General features: G+C 46.6%; 1 protein-coding gene across 1 annotated transcript in view; it reads left to right on the forward strand.

Annotated features, from left to right (window-relative positions):
- The first annotated feature begins 8,216 nt into the window (after nucleotides 1–8,216).
- Nucleotides 8,217–24,828, forward strand: part of stpg2 (sperm-tail PG-rich repeat containing 2) — a 364,377-nt gene continuing 347,765 nt past the window's right edge. The window contains exons 1-2 of the mRNA XM_078225153.1: nucleotides 8,217–8,351; nucleotides 9,593–9,751. Coding sequence (XP_078081279.1) covers nucleotides 8,217–8,351; nucleotides 9,593–9,751 — 294 coding nt within the window. The remainder of the gene's footprint in view (nucleotides 8,352–9,592; nucleotides 9,752–24,828) is intronic.

Below are 24,828 nucleotides of genomic sequence, written 5' to 3' on the forward strand. Positions count from 1 at the left end.
TCTGTAGAACTCAGCGTCTCACTCTGTAGAACTCAGCGTCTCACTCTGTAGAACTCAGCGTCTCACTCTGTAGAACTCAGCGTCTCACTCTGTAGAACTCAGCGTCTCACTCTGTAGAACTCAGCGTCTCACTCTGTAGAACTCAGCGTCTCACTCTGTAGAACTCAGCGTCTCACTCTGTAGAACTCAGCGTCTCACTCTGTAGAACTCAGCGTCTCACTCCGTAGAACTCAGCGTCTCACTCTGTAGAACTCAGCGTCTCAGTCTGTAGAACTCAGCGTCTCACTCTGTAGAACTCAGCGTCTCACTCTGTAGAACTCAGCGTCTCACTCTGTAGAACTCAGCGTCTCACTCTGTAGAACTCAGCGTCTCACTCTGTAGAACTCAGCGTCTCACTCTGTAGAACTCAGCGTCTCACTCTGTACAATTCAGCGTCTCACTCTGTAGAACTCAGCGTCTCACTCTGTAGAACTCAGCGTCTCACTCTGTAGAACTCAGCGTCTCACTTTGTACAACTCAGCGTCTCACTCTGTCCAACTCAGCGTCTCTCTGTAGAACTCAGCGTCTCACTCTGTCCAACTCAGCGTCTCTCTGTAGAACTCAGCGTCTCACTCTGCTGTGGGTGAACCTGGTGCCAACTGTGGTCTGATAACACTCTCACCAGATTCTGCATCTTCTGGCCTCTTGTACATCTCATGCTGCCTTGCCCCACTCTTGGCCGTTGTGCTTTTATCTGCTTTAGCCCCAAGTTTTATCATTTTCTCTTTAAAATCATTGCCTGCCCTCCCATCCTTGAAAAGAAAGGCTTGCTTTCCACATTAATCTCTGGATTTTACGGCCAGTGAAATGTTTTTGAATCGTCCCCTGTTGTAATGTAACTCTGAAAGGCCAGAGCAGCCAATCTACGCACAGGAAAATCCCACAAAGAACAATGAACAGGGAATCTGTCTTGGCAGAGTTCATTAAGGGATAACTGTTGTCCAGGGCTGAAGAAGGCTGTGGAGGCCAGGTCATTGAGTGTCTTTAAGACAGAGATAGACAGGTTCTTGTTTAATAAGGGGATCAGGGGTTATGGGGAAAAGGCAGAAGAATGGGGATGAGAAAAATATCAGCCATGATTGAATGGCGGAGAAGACTCGATGGGCCGAGTGGTCTAATTCTGCTCCTATGTCTTATGGTCTAGGACACCGGGGGGAACTCTTGTCTCTTTTCAAAATAGCACCATTGGGCTTTTTACATCCAACTGTGGGAGCAGATTGTATCTTGATTTAACATTTCACCCAAAAGATGCTAACTCTGGCTGTGCAGCACTGCCTCAGTACGGACACCAGAGTCAGTCTAGATTTTTATGCTTGTGAGTGGGACTTGTGCCTTCTGTATCAGAGGTGAGAATTCTACCAACTGAGTTGCAGGTGAAAACTTTATCATCGAATCCCTACAATGTAAAATTAGGCCATTCAGCCCATCTAGCCTGCACTGACTCTCTCTCTGACAGCGTGCCTCACCCAGGACCTCGTCCCCACCCTATTCCTGGAAACCCACACATTTACCATGGCTAATCCATCCAACCTGTACATCTTGGGACACTAAGAGGCAATTTAGGATGGCCAATCCACCTAACCCACACTTCTTTGGATTGTGAGAGGAAACTGGAGCACCCGGAGGAAACCCACGCAGACATGGGGAGAATGTGCAAACTCCACACAGACAGTCACCCGAGGCCGGAATTGAACCCAGGTCCCTGGCGCTGTGAGGCAGCAGTGCTAACTACTGTGCCACTGTTTAAACCCACTTCTTTCATCAACCTTTTTGGTTATAGACCTCCAAATAGCTTCCTCTTTGGCCTGGTGCCCATTTAATTTCTTACTGTCTCTGTGAATCACCTTCGGACGTTCTGTATTAATGAAATTGCATTAGTGCGTGTTCATTTAGCCCAAATTCAATTAACTTAATTTCTATCAACACAGCTCCCTATTGGCACTGCAAAATCACTGAATTTACCTTCCCACACATCCATTTCCGCATACCTGTAAACTCTCCACCAGGTCCCATTAGCTGATGACAACAAGGCTTGATCAATAGTTTTTCTTAGGTACCGGGATGATGGTCATCTTCTTGAAGCAGATAGGGGACGAAGTAGAAAGGGTTGAGTGCTTCAAGTTTTTAGGTGTCCAGATCACCAACAACCTGTTCTGGTCCCCCCCATGCCGACACTATAGTTAAGAAAGCCCACCAACGCCTCTACTTTCTCAGAGGTCGAAGGGAAATTTGGCATGTCAGCTACCACTCTCACCAACTTTTACAGATACACCATAGAAAGCATGCTTTCTGGTTGTATCACAGCTTGGTATGGCTCCTGCTCTGTCCAAGACCGCAAGGAACTACAAAAGGTCATGAATGTAGTCCAATACATCATGCAAACCAGCCTCCCATCCATTGACTCTGTCTACACTTCCTGCTGCCTCGGAAAAGCAGCCAGCATAATTAAAGACCCCACGCACCCCAGATACTCTTTCTTCCACCTTCTTCCATCAGGAAAAAGATACGAAAGTGCTAACCGACTCAAGAACAGCTTCTTCCCGCTGCCATCAGACTTTTGAATGGACTTACCTTGCATTAAGTTGATCTTTCTCTACGCCCTAGCTATGACTGTAACACCACATTCTGCACTCTCTCGTTTCCTTCTCTATGAACGGTATGCTTTGTCTGTATACCGCGCAAGAAACAATACTTTTCACTGTATGTTAAGACATGTGACAATAATAAATCAAATCAAATCAAATCAATAGGTTTGAATGAATCAACATTATTTTTTTGGTTCAGTCGTGCAGTGAGTTGTTAATCCCGGGGGCTTTGCACGACACTTTCATTTAGGTTCATAAACAGTTTGCTTATTAGATAAGGATAAAAGCCTCAGTAACACGCGTTCCTCTCTGCAGATGGATATGCTCCTTTTATGTCTTTGGCAAACCGTGGTTCTATATTCAACGTTCCGGGCGCCCTTTTTTCCCCGGGTCCACAACACTATGACATCACTCCAGCACAGGTAAGACAAGAGTTATTGCCAGCTCAGTGTAACAGATAAAGGTAAACTCGCTTTGTCAGTAGAACAAATAATTTTAAATAATCGTATGATAAATCCTGCTATTTGTACGGTACGTACATTACCCTTTCTTTTCTGTGAAATATGTACGGTTCCATTAGATCTGTCATTGTAGATTATCAATCATTTGCCAGGACATCTCATTATGAATCCTGCAAATCTCTACAATTAACATGGCTTGCATAAAAATTTCCAGAGACAGGCTAAATATTTATGTATATATAATTAATTTGAGTGGTAACAAATCATTACTCGGATTATTAATATTAAAAGTCTCTGCCAAAATATTTACTGATGAATACATACAGAGATGCAAAGGATACATGATTGTACATGTCACTGAGAAACTCTCATTGCTTGTACAGGAGGGGATATTTTTCTTGCAAGTATTTAAGTTTCACATTAAATCATTCAGCCTCCTTGAACTTGTTTTTGTAATGTTTGTATTTTGCTTTGCTCGAGTAAAGTTAGCCACATTGAAGAACCCAACCAGAGATAACGGACATCAGTTGCCAATGTAATTATTGTACTGGACTCACAGGTTCAAATGGGCGGCACGGTGGTACAGTGGTTAGCACTGCTGCCTCATAGCGCCAGGGACCTGGGTTTGATTCCCGGCTTGGGCCTCTGTCTGTGTGGAGTTTGCACATTCTCCCCCTGTTTGCGTGGGTTTCCTCCGAGTGCTCCGGTTTCCTCCCACAGTCCGAAAGACATGCTGGTTAGGGTGCATTGACCCGAACAGGTGCCGGAGTGTAGCGACTAGGGGAATTTCACAGTAACTTCATTGTAGTGTTAATGTAAGTCTACTTGTGACTAATACTTTAACTTTAAAGCCCACCTCACTTATCAAGTTAAGATGACTGAGTTCAGTAAATTACGGACTAGTACTTAGTAAGTGACCTTGAAAGCTGCCAGGCCAACTGGTTGAGATTCAGGGAAGGGAACCTGCCAACCTAAGTGAAACTCCAGACCATACATGACTGTTTCTGAAAGCTCTCAGGGTAACTATGGATGGCTGATAAATACTGCCTCACCCACATCAAACATATCTCAAGAACACCTTTCAAAAATTATAAACCATCAGACTCAAATACTAAAGAGTTTAGTAACCTTCTCCTTTCAAAACAGTTGGTCATTTCCTTCTAAACAAATTTCCTTACCCAGAGAATGATGCAAGTATGGAGTTCACTACCACAGGGAATAATTTTGGGTGAATTATTTTAAAATTCATCCATAAAGTTACAAAGCCAATGCTCAGATTGGACCGGGCAAACCTGAATCCATTCCTTGCTTGCTCCAAAAACCAAATTCAAAATCCAATCGAATCCAATTCATGTATCGGAATTTTACCATCTTGCCCGTCCGAGGCTCGTAAGATCCTGCCCGAGGCCAACGGAGAATGCCGTTCTGCGAGCCTTGCCCGTCCCAATTCCGGGATGGGCGTGCCGGTAAAATTCCGGCCATGGTCTCCACAAGAGAGACAACCAAGATCCAAGCTGACAAGATAAGGCATAGCACCCGATCTTGGGCTTGATTCTACACTTGATCTTAGCCAAAAGGCTGTGAGACGATTAGGTGAATAGTATAGGTGCTAGGGAGCTCTTGTGGTGCAGTGTTAGTGTCCCTGCCTCTGGGCCAGGAGCTCTGGGGCTCAAATCCCACTTCAGGATTTGATGGCTAACACGATGTATTTGTAACGTGGCCAGACAGGTTGGTATCAACCTGTAAATCTTTTCAGTGTATCTGATGGCAGGCAGAAACAGCAGGAGAGTCTCCTGGTTGGCCATACTGCAGAAGGCAAAATACGGCAGTACATCATCATGGATGTCCATGGTCACCAACACTCTCTTAGGGCTCGATACCTGGAGGAGGAGGATTAATGCACTTAGGGGGAGCTGGATTAACATATGAGGGAGATTGGAGGGTTATGCTGATAGTTAGATGAGGAAGAATGCACTGATCTGCATTGTTTCTGTGCTATAAATTCTATCCAATAATGATGTTGTATTTATTAAGCACCTTTAATGTAATAAGATGCTTCACATCATCATGATGCAAAATTAGACACAGAGCCATGAGGGCTGACACTGGGACAATGGCCATCAGCTTGGTCAAGGAAAGTTTAAAGTTTATTTATTAGTGTCACGAGTAGGCTTACATTAACAACGCAATGAAATAACTGTGAAAATCCCCTAGTCGCCACCCAATGACTGTGAGATGCGAAGGATTTGAATTCTATGGCCTGGGGTATGTGAGATCAATTGGGAGTGTCACCAGGAGGCAAACTCAATCGGGAGGGTCACGTGCATAAGTCAGCGGAAAGAAAACTGGGCAGTTTCTGCTACGGATATGCATTGGTTCTCAACCTGATTTTCATCTGTGTGTGTGTCTGTGTGTGTGTGTGTGCATGTGTATGTGTGCATGTGTGCGCGCGTGTGTGTGTGCGCGCGCATGCGTGTATGCGTGTTTGTGTGCATGTGTATGTGCATGTACGCGTGTGCACGTGTGTGCGTGTGTATGTGCGTGTGTGTGTGCACGTGTGTGTGTGTATGTGTGTGTGCATGCACATGCATGTGCGTGCGTGTGTGTGTTTCATGGTACACGGCTACGGAAAGCCAAGACCTTGAATTCTTTTTCTGTATAATAGCAAATTGGAAAATAATTTTACAAACTGTTTGAGTGCTGAATGTTGAAAAGCGATGATAGATTGATACCAGAGATAAAAGGGTTAAATTATGAGGATAGGTTGAATAAATTAGGCTGCCTCTTCTTGATTATCAAAGATTAAATGAGGATTCTAAGACAATTAAAGGATTTGATGGGGCTGAAGGAGAGAAACCATTCCCTCCAGTGGGAGAAGACAAATTTCTGATTGACCAAGGGGGGGTCAAAGGTTATATAGGGGACAGGCAGAAATCTGGAATCCCCCCCACGAAAACTGTTGATGCTGGGGCCAAATGATAATTTCAAAACTGAAGTATATAGATTTTTTTAAAAATAGAAACCCGACAGTGCAGAAGGAGGCCATTCGGCCCATCAAGTCTGCACCGACCACAATCCCACCCAGGCCCTACCCCCACATATTTACCCACTAATCCCTCTAACCTACGCATCAGGACTCTAAGGGGCAATTTTTAACCTGGCCAATCAACCTAACCCGCACATCTTTGGATTGTGGGAGGAAACCGGAGCACCCGGAGGAAACCCACACAGACACGAGGAGAATGTGCAAACTCCACACAGACAGTGACCCGAGCCAGGAATCGAACCCAGGACCCTGGAGCTGTGAAGCAGCAGTGCTAACCACTGTGCTACCGTGCCGCCCTTTTTGTTAGGTAGAAGTATGAAGGGTTATGGAACCAAGAGAGTTGGTGGAGTTACGACGCAAATCAGCTTTGATTTGATTGGACAGAACAGGCTGGATGGGCTGAACGGCCTCACCTTGTTCCTGTGTCCCTGTACAGTAACTCCAAATACTCTGAAAATGAGCCCACGGGTGTCAAATACACTCCAGCGTTTCCCTTTGTTAACCTGAGTCAAGTCCTAACTCTGTGTTGTCTGTGTTGTGAATTTCAGGAACATATCAAAGGAGGGCAGAGTATGAGGAACAAGGAGACTCGTTTCAAAACAGTTGGAGGTGATCTACCAGGACCTGGCACCTACAATGTGTACCCCATGGACGCTCTTGAGAAAACGAACAAAGCATTTAAACCACAGAGCTCAGCGGTGAGCTCCAGACTGTTCTATCCAGGGTCGTCGGCCATTCTTTTACTAAATCAGAATCATGATCCTTACCCAGAATCACAGTGATTTGAATTGATTTGATTTGTCACATATATTAACATACAGTGAAAAGTATTGTGTCTTGCGCATTATACAGACAAAGCATACTGTTCATAGAGAAGGAAAGGAGAGAGTGCAGAATGTAGTGTTACAATCATAGCTAGGGTGTAGAGAAAGATCAACTTAATGAAAGGTAAGTCCATTCAAAAGACTGATGGCAGCAGGGAGGAAGCTGTTCTTGAGTCAGTTGGTACGTGACCTCAGACTTTTGTATCTTTTTCCCCAACGGAAGAAGGTGGAAGAAAGAATGTCCGGGGTGCGTGGAGTCCTTAATTATGCTGGCTGCTTTTCCGAGGCAGTGAAAAGTGTAGACAGAGTCAATGGATGGGAGGCTGGTTTGCGTCGTGGATTGGGCTACATTCATGACTTTTTATTGTTCCTTGTGGTCTTGGGCAGAACAGGAGCCATACCAAGCTGTGATACAGATGGAAAGGATGCTTTTTGTTAAAGCTGGTGAGAGTCGTCGTGCACATGCCAAATTTTTTTAGCCTTCTGAGAAAGTAGAGGCGTTGGTGGTCTTTCTTAACTATAGTGTTGGCATGGGGGGACCAGGACAGCTTGTTGCTGATCTGGATACCGAGAAACTTGAAGCTCTCAACCATTTCCACTTCATCACCGTTGAGGTAGACAGGGGCATGTGACAACATCAGTGAAGCTATGTTGATGATAAATGTGTGGCATTTATTATTCTTGGGGGGTCGGTTAGCTCAATTGGCTGGATGGTTGGTTTGTGATGCAGAGCGACACCAACAGCATGGGTTCAATTCCTGTACCAACTGGGACTATTCCTGAAGGCCCTGCCTTCTCAACCTTGCCCCTCGCCTTGAAGGGGGAGAGCAGCCTATGGTCATCTGGGACCGTGGTGAATTTATTTTTGCCTGTACATGATGGTGTTACTGCAAACAGCACCATAAACTTCGGGAACAGGTGGGAAATACCTTGATACCTGCCTAGTTGCAGCTGGATCTGGGCTGGGCTCTCATTAGAGATTGCCAGGGGAGCTACTTTTGTTGGTCCCCAGACCCCAATTGTAAGCAGCAATTTGCTGCAAGATGGAAGTTTAAAACGTGGTCAACCCTCAGTAAACTCTGTCTCTAATATAACAGTGAAATGTTGGTGCTTTTACTACCTCTGCATTTCCCAAAACAGCTAAAATCGGGGGTGCACAACAGCCCAGAACTGGAGGAGCAGCAGATATTTGCTGCTTGACCGGACAGTCAGTGCATCAATAGAAGATGTGCCACCGGATGCAGCAACTGGCTTGATCGAGATGGATAAACTAGTCTTCGCTGACGAAGCGTTGCTTTTTGTCTCTTACCTCTCAGCAGGCCTGGGATTTTTACTGTTTGCAACGGAACATGGGTGGAACAGAGCCAGCCCACACAGCTACATCGGTCTTCCCCTGGTTGGCCCTTGCACCTTGCACTCTCCGTAAACTTGAGCCCATCCAACAACCTGCTGCCCTGTATTTTAACTTGTGCTGAGCTCTGTTCACCTATTACCCCTTCACTCACTCACCCACATTTGCCCCCAATGTTCTGCAATGCCTTAAAACTCTCACCCCTTTTTTTTTTCAAATCTCTCCATAGCCTCGTATCTCCCAATCCTCCAGCCCTTCAATCCTTTGAAATATCTGCTGCTCCGTAAGCTCTGGGCAATAGCGCATACCCCCACCCCCCGATTTTAATTGCTTTGTGATATCCCGAGGTAGTGAAAGGCATTGTCTGTGTGATGACTTCAATCAGGCCATTGGGGTTGGCCTACTGGAATATGAACTCCCTGATTAAGGAGTATGCCGACCTCCTCGTGAACCTGCTCCTGGGCCTGGCGAGACGCGCCATCAATAGGTCCAGGCAGCGGGCGATCGACGGGGCCGTCCATCCCGATTGTCTGCCCCTCTACCGCGGCTACATTCGCGGCCAGGTGTCTCTGGAGAGGGAGCATGCGGTGTCCACGGGCGCGGTTGACGCCTTCCGCGACCGCTGGGCACCGCAGGGGCTGGGGTGTATTATCGACCCCGATAATCACCTTTTGGTTTGACGTTTTAAGTTTCCTTTCGACTTTGTTTTTGGTTCGGGCTGTTCCCCCCTTCCTTTTGGGGAGCTGCCCCTTTTACTTTGTCCCTAAGTTAATTTGAGTTAGTTTATTATGTTGGTACCTTAAAAGAGCTCTCTGATTAAGGAGTCAACTGATGGGCCAATCAGGGAGCCTTTTCCTTGTATTTAACCGGGTGTGTCAGTTCCTCTGGCACTCCTGAAGGTAGATCGCTGATTGATAGCACTCTGTGTACTGCTGTTAGAATTGTAAATAAAGGGATCTTGGTGAAGGGACTTCTGCCTCCGAAGACTTGTTACAGTATGGATGCAATCCTTCTTTCACTCTTTTACTTGCCCATTATACCAGGGAAGTTACCGAACCCAATGTGTGTCTTCATCCCTGCACCGTGCTGAACACATTCCCCCGAGCAACAGTTTGACAGTAAATGATAGATGGGGTGAGAGTTGAATGCTACATGCGCTACCTGGAGAGCTTCACCCTCGCAGGCCCTGCCAGCGTTGGTGGTAATTTCTAAGCCTCGGGGAAGTATGAGTTAAACAAATGAGGAAATGATGCTTTTGGAGCAAGTTGTAACAATTTCCTTCTCTTTCCTCGCAGCTAGTCCCAACCCCTTCAGCCACGGCCCCCTCAATCCCTTCGTCAAATCAGTCCTTTGGCTATGAAGAAGCTGAAGACGGAGCTCTGTCGAGACATTTACCTCCTTCCAGAGATGGGATACTGGGTCCTGCCTATTACAATCCGCAGTATGTAAGTAACAGTAATGGAACACGTTCTTCAGTTGTTATGCCATTTGAGTATTGCTGAAAAGAGACCTGAGCTGGAATTTTACCGAGGCTCACAGAATGGCATTCTCCGTTGGCCTCAGGTGGGATCCTACGAGCCTCGGGTGGGTGTGGCGGTAAGATTCCAACAATGTTGTCAAAACGTTGCATTTTGCACTCATCAAGAATACCAATAGTAAAGGGGACAAAAGTGGACACAGCCTGAGAAAAGAGTGCCGATTGGACAATTTACCTGAACTTAACTTACCTGTGAGCCAGACTTTGTTGTTGATACCCCAAGTTTGGTCTTTGTTCCATCTCTGTCTCAGGTATACAAATAGACACCCTTTTAAAGCAATACTCACATTCTGTACTATCAACTGTCCAGTTGTCCAATCAGCACTCGTGCCATATTGATTGTTGCTCTCTTTGAAGTTTGGTATTCTTCCTTCTGTCCTGATGAGTACAAGACAAAAAGTTTCAACAGCATGTCTCATTTTTAAGCGATACCCATGTTACGAAATGGATTAAATGCAGGTGAATTGTCCGTGTGGTGGCTGACAGTGAGACAGAGGCTCAGCTGTTTTACTATAAGCACCTGTTGATCCAAACTGCTACAGTGCCTCCAGGCATTGGCTCCTTATTCAAGCTTTTCCTCTCCTCGCATTTCAAAGGAGTTTCTGCCTCCTCCTCTCTACCCCATCCTTGAGCAGAGGCCCAAATAGGTCCCACCCACCACCACCATCCTCCTCTGCTGGCTAAACTTGTTCTCACATTGAACAATTTCTCCTTTGATTCTTCTTACTTCCTCCAATTTAAGAAGAGTTTCTATGGGTCCTAACTATGCTTGTTTTCTTGAGGGATATGTGTGGAACATCCTTCTTCTGGTCCTACACAGGACCCTCTCCCTCACCTTCTTTACCTCCACTATTATTACAATCCTCATAGAGACCAATAACTTTGAAAAATAAATTTGGATTCCCATTGGCTAGCTTAAAGGAATTGAACAACAAGGTTTCAACTTTTAAGTCTTTTACTGTAACTAACAAACTAAAAGCATCATGAACTAAATTCTATTACAGTACTCTAAAGCAAAACTCATTTAACATGACCTAAATCTTCCTCTGATGTAGTGCTTTACACAACCCTGTCCCTTACGCGGTCACTTCACTTCACTCCACGAACCAATCCAAATTGATTTTTTGCCCCTCTTTCCTTTCCAGCCCAATAACTTCTCGTCCCTGAAGTGACTTTCATGATGTGAGTTACCCTGGAGATCCCTCCTTCCAGCCAAAGCTCGGCAAATCTTCCAGCTGTGCTTAAACCCTCATGACCCTGGTCTTTTCAATTGGACCTTGGGCTCCCCCCCACAATACGGAAATAAAACCACACCGTAACAATGATCATCAATTGTTGTAAAATGATGTTTGGTTCACTGAGTGTCTTTTAGGGAAGGAAATCTGCCATTTTTACCTGGTCTGGCCTACATGTGTCTCAAGACCTGTTGATTGCAAGTTGCCCTCTGAAGTAGCTTAGCAAACCACTCAAGGAAACTCATGATAGGATACCTACATCCCATGAAAGAGGTGGAAAACATTTTTTCTTCCAATTCACATGCATAACTATCTTTATTGCTCCACGCACTGGCCATCAATCCCACTCTGCACGTTCCATCTCACTGCCTCCTAAACACTTCAAACTGATCACCACAACCACCCACCAACAACTCACTATCCTTCAATAAGGGCAGCACGGTGGCACAGTGGTTAGCACTGCTGCCTCACAGCGCCAGGGAGCCAGGTTCAATTCCAGCCTCGGGTCACTGTCTGTGTGAAGTCTGCACGTTCTCCCCGTGTCTGCGTGGGTTTCCTCCGGGTGCTCTGGTTTCCTCCCACAGTCCTCTGGTTAGGGTACATTGGCCATGCTAAATTCTCCCTCAGTGTACCCGAACAGGCGCCAGAGTGTGGCGACGAGGGGATTTTCACAGTAACTTCATTGCGGTGTTAATGTAAGTCTACTTGTGATACTAATAAATAAACTTTAATTAGAAAATACTTCTCAATGCTTCTCTTGCCAAATACTCAAGTCTGTTGTAACTCAGTTCCCAAACGCGCTTACTTTCTCCTACGCCCATCTCTAATCCTGCAAATTCAATGGCCTGTTTCTGTAAACCAAATTACTTTATTTATCTGCAGCAGTGAACAGCAAATCACAACACGCAATAATTAGGAGCAGGAGTAGGCCATTCGGCCCCTCAAGCACAGTCCACCATTTGATAATATCATGGTTGACCAGATCGTGGTCTCAACCTCCTGACTCTCCTGTCAGACCTCCCATGATCATTGGTTGCCTTGTCTATCAGAAAGCTGTCTAATTCAGCTTTGAATGAATTCAATGAGCTGGCTTCCACTGCCTTCTGAGGAGGAGAATTCCACAGACTAACAACACTGTGAGGCAAAAACTATTTCTAATTACCTCAGCCTTAAATGGAAGACTCCTCATTTTTAAACTGTGTTTCCTGGTTCTGGGCCCCCACACAAGGGGAAACATCCTCTCAGCATCCATTCTGTCAAGCTCCCTCGGGATCTTATCTGTTTCAATAATATCATCCCTCATTCTTAGGAACCAAAGAAACCCTGCAGTTCAGAAGGAGGCCACCCGACCCATTGAGTCTGCACTGACAACAATCCCACCTAAACCCCATCCCCGTAACCCCACATATTTATCCCGCTAATCCCTCTAACCTATGCATCCCGGGACACTAAGGGGCAATTTAGCATGGCCAATGCACCTAACCTGCACATCTTTGGACAATGGGAGGAAACCGGAGCACCCGGGGAGAACGCGCCTGTTCGGGTTCACCGAGGGAGAATTTAGCATGGTCAATGAACCGAACCAGCACGTCTTTCGGACTGTGGGAGGAAACCAGAGCACCCGGAGGAAACCCACACAGGCACAGGGAGAATGTGCAAACTCCACACAGACAGTGACCCAAGCTGGGAATCGAACCCAGGTCCCTCGAGCTGTGAGGCAGCAGTGCTAACCACTGTGCCACCGTGCCGCCCTTCTTCTAAGCTCTAACAGGTATAGGCCCAACCTGCTCACCCTTTTCACATCAGACCTCCATCACAGGAATCAGGCCAGTGAACCTTCTCTGGACTGCTTCTCCTGCAATGATATCCTTTCTTAAGTAAGAAGACCTAAACTGTACTCGAGATGAGTTCTCATCCTCAACTTCCTTTTAAAAGACCATGGCCGAGAGATTGCATTGGGCCCCAGCATAGTGGGCGCACACGCAGCCTGCTCCAGATGTGCATTGCAGGATGCCATGATGTGGAGATGCCGGCGTTGGACTGGGGTGGGCACAGTAAGAAGTCTCACAGCACCAGGTTAAGGTCCAACAGGTTTATTTGGAATCACAAGTTATCGGAGCACTGCTCCTTCATCAGGTGAGCCTGATGAAGGAGAAGCGCTCCAAAAGCTCGTGATTCCAAATAAACCTGTTGAACTTTTAACCTGGTGTTGTGAGACTTCTAACATTGCAGGATGTGCATTGTTAGGGTGCCTTGAGCATACACCTGGAAGTGGTGTTTGGATAGTTGATTATGCAAATCAAGGGCGCAGCACCTACTTCAGGTTCCTTTGTGAAATTGATCTGTGACCGCCCAAGACTCTAAAAGATGTAGGCCAGAATTTTCTGGCCCCTCGTGCCAGCGGGATTCTCTGGTCCCGCTGCAGTGAGTGGAGAATTTGGCGCTCAGCCACATCTTGCCCTGGCGGCGGTGCATGACCTGCCGGAACATTCTGTGGATCGAGCTCCTTATGGATTGTGTGCTGTGCTGTCAGTTCAGTCCCGGTGAAGGGGCTGGCCTGTTTACGATGTTGTCACTTAAACATTCTCTCGGATTGTGGGCCTGTATTGGCCGACAGGAGGTATGTGCAGAATTCATTTTCTCAGCACATTTTATTGCTGCACTGACTCACTGAAGAACTGGAATTGACAGAAGAATGCACAAAATAATTTATACATTCAGAACCTTCAGCACAGGAACAGAAGGGATGGAATGATGCAAAGCACAATTGTTCAAAGAACATGTTTGTGTGCGAGGCTCAAGTTGTAAACTAGTAAAAAAACCAGAAAGTTCTAGATCCAGTTGTAGTTAAAGAGTCATCGAGGTTTACAGCATGGAAACAGGCCCTTCGGCCCAACTTGTCCATGCTGCCCAGTTTTATAGAATCCCTACTGTGCAGAAGGAGGCCATTCGGCCCACTGAGTCTGCACCGACCACAATCTCACCCAGGCCCTACTCCCACAACATATTTACCCTGCTAATCCCCTGACTCTACGGGGCAATTTAGCATGGCCAATCCACCTAATCCGCACATCTTTGGAGTGTGGGAGGAAACCGGAGCACCCGGAGGAAACCCACGCAGACGCGGAGAGGACGTGCAGACTCCACACAGACAGTGACCCAAGGCCGGAATCGAACCCGGGTGCCTGGTACTGTGAGGCAGCAGTGCTAACCTCTGTGCCACCGTGCCGCCCTTAGATTTTACCACTAAGTTAGTCCCAATTGCCTGCATTTGGCCCATATCCCTCTATACCCATCCTACCCATGTAACTGTCTAAATGCTTTTTAAAAGACAAAATTGTGCCCGCCTCTACTACTACCTCTGGCAGCTTGTTCCAGACACTCACCACCCTGTGTGTAAAAAAGGTGCCCCTCTGGACCCTTTGGTATCACTCCCCTCTCACCTTAAAGGGTAAAAGAATGTCCTGTGTGGAGAAATATTTAATGATTTGTCATCTTCCCGTCTTTAACGGCAATTGATTGTGGCATGGTGTGCTAACAGGGTTGATGTTCCGTCTGGTTTAACTGTAAGGAAAGGATTTCCCTAGTGCCTTTCACATCCTCAGGATGTCCCAGAGTGCTTTACAACCAGCGAAAGTCTTTTGAAGTGTAAATGATTGTTGTAATATAGGAACCGTGGCAGCCAGCTTGTGCACAGTAAGCTTCCAGAAGCAGAAATGTTGGGCAGGTTTTCCAGCCATTCATGCCAGCACGATTTTCCAGTCCCACTGCAGTGAATGGAGTTTTAGCTGAGCGCCAAATTCTCTGTCCTCTTTGGCAGTGGTGGCGGGGCAGGAACGACTGGAGAATTCAGGCCTTGATAATGACCAGATAATCGGTCTTTAGAGATGTTGATTGGGAAATAAATATTGACCTCAGGACACTGAGGAGACCTCTCCTGCTCTTCCTCAAAATACTGACCGTGGGATTTGTTTCTAGGTTCCCCAGACAGGGCAGATTTAGATTATCACCACATCTGTGGTTTGTTCTCACTGGAACGATGGATGTTGAGGGGCGACCTGATAGAATTCTACAAGATTATGAGGGGCATGGACAGAGTCAGAAGCTTTTTCCCAGGGTGGAAGAGTCAATTACTAGGGGGCACAGGTTTAAGGTGCGAGGGGCAAGGTTTAAAGGAGATGTACGAGGCAAGTTTTTTTACACAGAGGGTGGTAGGTGCCTGGAGCTCGCTGACGGGGGAGGGAGTGGAAGCGGATACGGTAGTGACGTTTAAGGGGCGTCTGGACAAATACATGAATAGGATGGGAATAGAGGGATATGGTCCCCGGAAGGATAGGGGGTTTTAGTTCAGTCGGGCAGCATGGTCGGTGCAGGCTTGGAGGGCCGAAGGGCCTGTCCCTGTGGTGTAATTTTCTTTGTCTTTGTTCATTGTAAGATGGCAGCTTCAGTGGTGCAGTGCTCCCTGGGAAATCTGTGTTCAGGTATCTGGAGAGGGGTTTGAACCCCTAACCTCCTGAGTCAGATGTGGAGAATACAGGGGGCAACTGACAGCTGGGGTACATTGACATGAGGTAAAACTTGCCAGCAGGGATGTCCTGCTGAGGCTTTATGAGGCTCTGATGAAACCACATTTACAATATTGTGAGCAATTTTGGGCCCCGTATGATGTGCTGGTCTTGGAGAGAATCCAGAGGAGGTTCACGAGAATGATCCCCGGAATGAAAAGCTTGATGTACGAGGAGCGTCTGAGGACTTTGGGTCTGTACTCGATGGAGTTTAGAAGGATGAAGGGGAGATCTCACTGAAACTTACAGAAGCTCAATGGGCCAAATGGCTCCTTCTGCACTGTAGGGATTCTATGAATCTATGAATACTGAAAGGCCTGGATAGAGTGGACATGGGGAAGATGTTTCTGTTTGTAGGAGAGACGAGGATCTGAGGGGCACAACCTCAGAGTAAAGGACCGACCCTTTAGAACCGAGATGAGGCAGAATTTCTTCAGCCAGAGGGTGGTAAATCTATGGAATTCATTGCCACAGAGGAGGTCGGGTCATTGAGTGTCTTTAAAACAGAGACAGCTAGGTTCTTGATTGGTAAGGGGGTCAAAGATTATGGGGAAAAGGCAGGAGAATGGATTGAGAAACTTATCAGCCATGATTGAATGGCGGAGCAGACTCGATGGGCAGAATGGCCTAAATCTGCTCCTGTATCTTATGGCCTGATGGTGCCTGAACGAGCTAGAAATGTTACAGCGCGTACAGAGTCTGGAAAAAAAGTGAACTTTTGTTTTGCCTTGGACTGTTGCCTCGCCGGCGAAAGCATCTTCATCGAAACAAATCTTGCAAGTTGTTGGGAAGGGGTGAAGTCAGTTCGATCTGAAGTGGCCCCAGAGTGACATTACCGTCTGAAGAATTCGATTTATAAAGGATTTTATTTTATTTGAGATAATAGGTTGAACTGCACTGAACCGGATTAGGTTGTACATCATGGATTCTGGCAAGGCGAGTTCTCCCCTAAGGGGATGACTGCACTCTTGTGTGTAATGTACACTGTAACACCGTTTAGCAAAGTGGAAACTTGGCCACCGTGGCTGTGAGGCTGGAAACGTTTCAATCACTCAGTGGGGATAAAGATCAGGTCAAGGGAAAAGATCCCATGGTACTATTTGGAAGAAGAGTGAGGGGGTTCTCCTCCAACTCCTGGGACAATAATTATCCCTTAAACAACATCGCTTTTTAAAAAATATATTTTTTAGAAGTTTTCTGTTTTACACTTGCCACAAAGCACAACAAATCCCCAAAATCTCGTACAGCATAGAGCGACCATTACCCCACATAAACACACAGAAAAGACCAGCGAATACTCATAAACATGATTCAGATTATCAGTCATTGCAATCATTGTAGTGGCCTCTCCTCTCTTTGATTTGATTTATTATTGTCACATGTATTAGTGTACAGTGAAAAGTATTAAATTCTCCCTCAGTGTACCTGAACAGGTGCCGGAGTGTGGCGACCAGAGGATTTTCACAGTAACTTCATTGCAGTGTTAATGTAAGCCTACTTATGACACTAATAAATAAACTTAAAGTATTGTTTCTTGTGCACTATACAGACAAAGCATACCGTTCATAGAGAAGGAAAGGAGAGAGTGCAGAATGTAGTGTTACAGTCATTGCTAGGGTGTAGAGAAAGATCAACTTCGTCCATTCAAAAGTCTGATGGCAGCAGGGAAGAAGCAGTTCTTGAGTCGGTTGGTACGTGATCTCAGACTTTTGTATCCTTTCCCGACGGAAGAAGCTGGAAGAGAGAATGTCCGGGCTGTGTGGGGTCCTTAATTATGCTGGCTGCTTTGCCAAGGCAGCAGGAAGTGTAGACAGAATCAATGGATGGGAGGCTGGTTTGCGTGATGGATTGGGCTACATTCACGACCTTTTGTAGTTTCTTCATACGGATAAAGAGAGGATATCAGAAAGAGTGGGGAATCTCAGGATAACAGGATACTATCATGAACACATGGCCCCATGGTGCATACCCTCCTCCACAGGAGAACAGAGACAGAACTACACAATATACGCAATCCCTTATGGGCTAAACTGTGGGGTAAAATACAACCAACTGGGGCCTAACTCAACATCTCAGGACCTCCAAACAATGGAAAGATAACCCGGAAAAAGGGGAATATCAGGATACCGCTACAGGTACAGGAAGTGGCATGTCAGTGTACACAGGACAGTAAGGAGTCTCACAACACCAGGTTAAAGACAGAACTACACAATATACGCATCCCTTATGGGCTAAACTGTGGGGTAAAATACAACCAACTGGGGCCTAACTCAACATCTCAGGACCTCCAAACAATGGAAAGATAACATGATAGTATCCTGTTATCCTGAGATTCCCCACTCTTTCTGATATCCTCTCTTTATCCGTATGAAGAAACTACAAAAGGTCGTGAATGTAGCCCAATCCATCACGCAAACCAGCCTCCCATCCATTGACTTTAACCTGGTGTTGTGAGACTTCTTACTGTGCTTACCCCAGTCCAACGCCGGCATCTCCACATCAAGTGTACACAGGAACCAGTGAGTCAGGGATTCATACACCTCGCCCAGGCTTGCATTACAAACCTCCCTCCTCTCCAGCCGTATCAGAGGCACCAACCAGACTCCCCATCACTGGAAAACTGAAACCATTTTCCACCAAGGAAACCCCACTAACAGGGAGAAGAATTGTCAAGATACCCATCGACAGAGTAACTCTGGGAGAGATACGACCAACAAGATAGGGAAACCCTCCAGGATTACCTGTAACAAATCAGAGACCATATCAACACCCCACCCACCCGGATAAAGAAAGAAAACCCCATAGAGAGAGGAGCGCCAAGATTATCCAATAGGCGCCAGACGTAGTTTTTCCACATACACAATGGAATCTGGGTTTTGAACAGGGAAATGGCTCATGTATTTGGAAGTTAGTTGAGGGCGAAGGGGAAAGTGTGTAGTAATCTTTCAGGCAGTGCGCCTCAGATTGTAACCACTCTCTGTGTCAAAGAGCTTCTACCCATGTCATCTTTGGCTCTTTTCCACAAAATGGAATCCATAGAATCTCTAAAGTGCAGGAGGAAGCCATTCGGCCCATCGAGTCTGCACCGACTCATCTTTCTTTAAAATCTTACTCAGGCCCTACTCCTATATCCCCAGATAGTTACCCAACTAATCCCCCTAACCTACACTTGGACATAAAAGTTGGGACACGAAGGGGCAATTTAGCACAGCCAATCCCCCTAAGCCGCCCATCTTTGGACTGTGGGAGGAAATCGGAGCACCCGGAGGAAACCCACGCAGACACAGGGAGAACGTGCAAACTCCACAAAGACAGTGACCCGAGGCCGGAATTGAACCCGAGTCCCTGGCGCTGTGAGGCAGCAATGTTAACCACTGTGCTGCCATGCCGCCCCAAATCATTGTGAATCATCTTAAATTGGTCCCCTCCAGGTGCCCATTCCTCCATTGGGAAAAGTTTCTCTCTATCCACTCTGTCTAGATCCCTCAAGACTTTGAAGAGCTCCATCATATCCCCCCTTAATTTTCCCTTCTCCAAGGAGAGTAGCCCCAGCTTCTCCAATCTGTCCACGTGACTGAAATCCCTCATTCCTGGAACCGTTCTCATTAAGCTTTTCTGCACCCTCTCTCTAAAGCCTTCACATCCTTCCCAAAGTGCTGTGCCCAGAACTGGACACAATACTCAGGCTGAAGACCAACCAGTATTTTGTAACTTCCTTGCTTTCATAGAATCATAGAAACCCCACAGTGCAGAAGGAGGCCATTCGACCCGTCAGGTCTGCACCGACAACAATCCCACCAAGGCCCTATCTCCACCTAGTTACCCAGCTATTCTCTCTAACCTTTCACATCCCAGGACACAAAGGGTTAATTTAGCATGTCCAGTCAACCTAATCCGCACAAGTTTGGACTGTGGGAGGAAACGGGAGCACCCGGAGGAAGCCCACGCAGACACGGGGAGAACGTGCAAACTCCACACAGACAATAACCTAAGCCGGGAATCGAATCCGGGTCCCTGGCGCTGTGAGGCAGCAGTGCTAACCACTGTGCCACCCCACTGCTATTCATAGTGCTTCGCCGGGAAACATCCAATCGCCCGTGACTGGGATACTCCAGTCCCGCTGCAGCGAGTGGAGTTCTGGCTGAGTGTCCAATTCTCCGTTTCTGCTGGCAGCGGGGAGCGGGAATGATCGAGGTTGGAGAATTCCAGCTCTTACCCCAGTGAAGAATAAAAATGGGTGAAAGAACGGTGCATTATAGAAAAACCCCAGCAGATGGCAGCAGAGATATTCAGAGTGAGATTGTGTGGTGTTCATTGTGCTGAATGATGGGAAAATGGGATTTAGATTTGGTATCAAGCTATGCCCAGTTTTCTGTCAAGCAGATTAAAGCAGCAGTAACTCTTATTGATTGCTTACTGTAGGCATTCTGAGTCCAAATGTTACAGTACTGTATACGCAGGAGTCCTCGTTACCCAGTGTATTTCTCAGCACAAGTTTCTCTCGTTACCTGGATTAATAGTGTCTTTAATAACTTCCGGATGTTTCCAGATCACTTTGCCGCTGATGAAGTATTCTTCTGATGTGCAGTCACTGCTGCAATGTAGGGAATGCTGCAACCAATTTACACCAAGCAAGCTCCCACAAACAGCAACAACCTGTGTTAATAAGTGATTAAAGTTAAAGTTTATTTATTAGTGTCACAAGTAAGGCTGACATTAACACTGCAATGAAGTTACTGTGAAAATCCCCTAGTCGCCACATTCCGGTGCCTGTTCGGGTCAATGCGCCCTAACCAGCACGTCTTTCAGAATGTGGGAGGAAACCAGAGCACCCGGAGGAAACCCACGCAGACACGGGGAGAACGTGTAAACTCCACACAGACAGTGACCCAAGCCGGGAATCGAATCCCTGGCACTGTGAGGCAGTGGTGCTAACCACTGTGCCACCGTGACAATATTTAAATATCTGGTTCCCATGAACGAATTTTTAAAAATGAAATAGTGACAGGTTTGCTTAAATCCACTGAGTAAAAGGTTTATTTATTAGTCAGAAGTAAGGCTTACATTAACACTGCAATGAAGTTACTGTGAAATTCCCTTAGTTGCCACACTCCAGCGCCTGTTCGGGTCAATGTACCTAAGCAGCACATCATTCAGAATGTGGGAGGAAACCGGAGCACCCGGAGGAACCCACGCAGACACGGGGAGAACGTGCAGACTCCACACAGACAGTGACCCAAGTGGGAATCAAACCCGGGTCCCTGGCGCTGTGAGGCAGCAGTGCTAACCACTGGGCCACCGCAAGTGTTCAGTGATGAGGGATATATTCTTGTCCGGGAAGCTGGATAGAACTCTGCTACTCCCTGAGTTCCACTTTGGGAGCTTTTGCACCCACTTACGAAGGCAGATAGGGCTTTAAGGTTTAATGTCTTATCTGAAAGTCGACATTTCCAACACTGCAGCATTCCCTCGGTACTGCACTGGGAATGTTTGCTTTAATTACACATCCCTAGAGTGGGATTAGAAAGCAGAGACAAGAGTACTTACTCCCCACATTACCAACCCTGAAATATTACCTCTTTTACCTGAAAACTTCATGAGGAATGACTTTGTAGGATATCTGTGTGTAACACAGGAAGCTAGCGCACGGGTGCAGCGGATAATCATACAACCATAGAATGCCTCCAGTACATAAAGAGGCCATTCAGCCCATTGATTCTGCACCAACTCTCCGAAAGAGCATCCCACCCAGGCGCTCTCCACCGCTCCTACCCCCGTAACCCTGCGCATTTACCATGGCTAATCCACCCAACCTGCACATCCCTGGACACTAAGGGGAAATTTTGCATGGCCAATTCACCCAACATTGGAATCGAACCTGGGTCTCTGGCGCTGTGAGGCAGCAGTGCTAACCACTGTTCCACTGTGCCGCCCATGGAAGGGTAATGGAATGTTGGGGGTTGGAGTATAAGAGACGGGAAGTCTCACTGCAGCTCTACAAGGTACTGGTGAGACCACATCTGGAGCACTGGGAGCAGATTTGATCCCCTTGTTGAAGGAAAGATATTATTTCATCGGAGGCAGTTCAGAGAAGGTTCACTAGGATGATCCCCGGTATGGAGGGATTGTTTTATGAGGAAAGGTTAAACAGGTTGGGACTCTACTCATTGGAATTGAGAAGAATGAGAGGGGGTCTCAGTGAAACATACAGGATTCTCAGTGGGCTTGACAGGGTAAATACTGAGAGGATGTTTCCCCTCATGGGAAAGTCCAGGACCAGAGGACATAGTCTCAGAATAAAGGGGCGACAATTTAAGATGGAGATGAGGAGGAGTTTCTTCTTTTAGAAGGTTGTGAATCTTTGGAACTTCTTGCCACAGAGAGCTCTGGGGACGGAGTTCGTGTAGATTTAAGACTGAGATAGATAGATTTTTGATCAGGAAGGGAATCAAGGGTTACAGGGAAAGGGCAGGAAAGTGGACATGAGGAATGTTGGATCAGCCATGTTCCTATAGAATGGCGGAGCAGACTCGAGGGGCCGAACGGCCTACTCCTGTTCCTATTTCTCATGGTCTTATGTAATGCGCTGCAAGAAATGGTGTGTTTCAAGAATTGTGAGGAACTCCCATGGAGCTAGCTGCCACAGTATTTAGTTAGATCATAAATCATAGAATCCCACAGTGCAGGAGGAGGCCATTCGGCCCATCGAGTCTACACTGTCCACAATCCTACCCAGGCCCTATCCCCATAACCCCATGCATTTACCCTAGCTAGTCCCCCCGACACCAAGGGGCAATTTACCATGCCCAACCCACCTAACCCGCACATCTTTGGACTGTGGGAGGAAACCGGAGCACCCGGAGGAAACCCATGCAGACACGGGGAGAATGTGCAAACTCCACACAGACAGTGACCCAAGCCGGGAATTGAACCTAACTCCCTGGTGCTGTGAGGCAGCAGAGCTAACCACTGTGCCACCGTGCCGCCCTAGTTCTCCCTCTATCTCACAGTCTGCAAAGACATAAATAATTCTAAAGAGTTGGGGACCAAGACAAGGTTGAGATAACGATCATGAAGGCTGCCCTCCTGACATTGAGGCCAGTAATAGTTTCTCTACAAACATTCCTGAACCAATAACAATACCCCTCCTGGCATCCTGCTTACTGCAGTGAGCTCAAACCAAAGGGTGGTGGTGGTGGGGTGGGGGGGGCCCTGACATCTTGGATGCATGTCCTGTATCCCCTGTATCCATTGGCCAGAAGGATTTGAACAGGTGATTGATGCTGGATAGGCTACCAGCCCTCAGAGAGAAAGGGCATTGGCAAGTGTTTGGAGTCTAGGAGGCAGTCCTAGGATGGGCCAGGAAAGATCCAGGAAGATGGGAGAAGAGTTCCCTAACACTTTGACTAATGAGCAGAGTGCTGCTAACAAAAGCTGCGAGGTCAAACACCCTCTGTGCCAACCATCCATTCATCTGGACAGCACAGTGGTTAGCACTGCTGCCTCACAGCGCCAGGGACCCGAGTTTGATTCCAGCCTCGGGTCACTGTCTGTGTGGAGTTTGCACATTCTCTCCGTGTCTGTGTGGGTTTCCTCCAGGTGCTAAATTGCCGCTTAGTGTCCCAAGGTGTGTAGGTGAGATGGATTAGCCATGGGAAATGTGTGGGATTATGGGAATTTTTGGGCCTGGGTAAGATACTCTGTCAGAGAATTGGGCCAAATGGCCTCTTCTGCATTATAGGAATTCTATGATCATTTGGGATCAAAGAATGGATCTCAATTTCATTCATTTATGGGATGTGGGCATCACTGGCTGGGCCAGCATTTGTTGCCCATTCCTTAATTGCCCTTCAACTGAGTGGCTTAGAGGGTCGTTAAGAGTTAACCACATTGCTGTGGGTCTGGAGTCACATGTAGGCCAGACCGGGTAAGGATGGCAGATTTCTTTCCCTAAAGGACATTAGTGAACCAGATGGGTTTTTATGCCAATCGACAATGGTTTCATGGTCATCATTCGACTTATTTTTAATTCAAATTTCACCATCTGCCGTGGTGGGATTCGAACCCGGGCCCCCAGAGCATCACCCTGGGTCTCTGGATTATTATTCCAGTGACAATACCTCTATGGCATTGCCTCCCCGTCATAGGTCGTACAATTTTCTTGGTTCTGTGCTGCAATTTGTATGAAGCTTATTTATGAATACTAAATTGTTTATCTTAGGCACCCAAACCCAAAACCTTACAGCACTGAATCGTAACTTTCAAGAAGAAATTGGATAATTACTTGATGTGTAAATGTTTGCAGGGCAGTGAGGTAAGAATAGGGGAGTGGGATGAATTGAACAGTTCTTTCCAGGAGCCAGCACAGGCGCAATGGGCTGAATGGCCCCTCCCTCCCTCTGCTGTTTCCTTTTATAATTCAATATGCCCTGTGGGCACACCAAGCTTGGGAAACCAGCCCTGTCATGTATGAAAAAATGTAATCACCTTAATTGGAAGTGATAATTACCCTACGCTTTCATGATATTGGAAGAAAATCACAAAGTACCGTTCAGTTAATTAGAAGTGCATCACAACACCACATTCTGGATCTGAACCAGATTCCTGTCACCAGAAAGACAAGCGCAAAAAGCATTAGAGATGTGGGGAATGGACTGTGACTGTCTACTGGGCCCATTTTAAAGTTATCCAAAATCAATCTCTCTCGCTTCAACACATTAGTATTATTACGGAGTATCATCGTCTATTAAAATTTAATTCATATATTGCAGGCAATTCTTCAGGGGGGATTTAGTTTGCAGCTCTGTTCAATTCAGCCAAATTAAGTTCCCTGGTTTCACTTCAAATGGAACGTGATTTTAAGTTGGGAGGGAGGAGGCCCATGTAGGACATGAACTCTGGCATAGACTTAATGGGCTGAATAGCCTATTTCTATTACACTTCATACAAATTGCAGCACAGAACCAGGCCAACTGCTCCATACCAGTGTTTATTCTCCACACAAGCCCTCTCCCACACCCTACTTCATCTCACCGTCTATTCCATTCTCCCTCATGTGCTAATCCAGCTTTCTAGGGGAGGTGATGGTCTGGTGATATTATCGCTAGACTATTAATCCAGAAAGTCAGCTAATGTTCTGGGGGCTTTGCTTTGCTTTGATTTGATTTATTATTGTCACATGTATT

The sequence above is a fragment of the Mustelus asterias genome, chromosome 1 (genome assembly GCF_964213995.1).
Source record: "Mustelus asterias chromosome 1, sMusAst1.hap1.1, whole genome shotgun sequence".
Taxonomy (NCBI): Eukaryota; Metazoa; Chordata; class Chondrichthyes; order Carcharhiniformes; family Triakidae; genus Mustelus; species Mustelus asterias.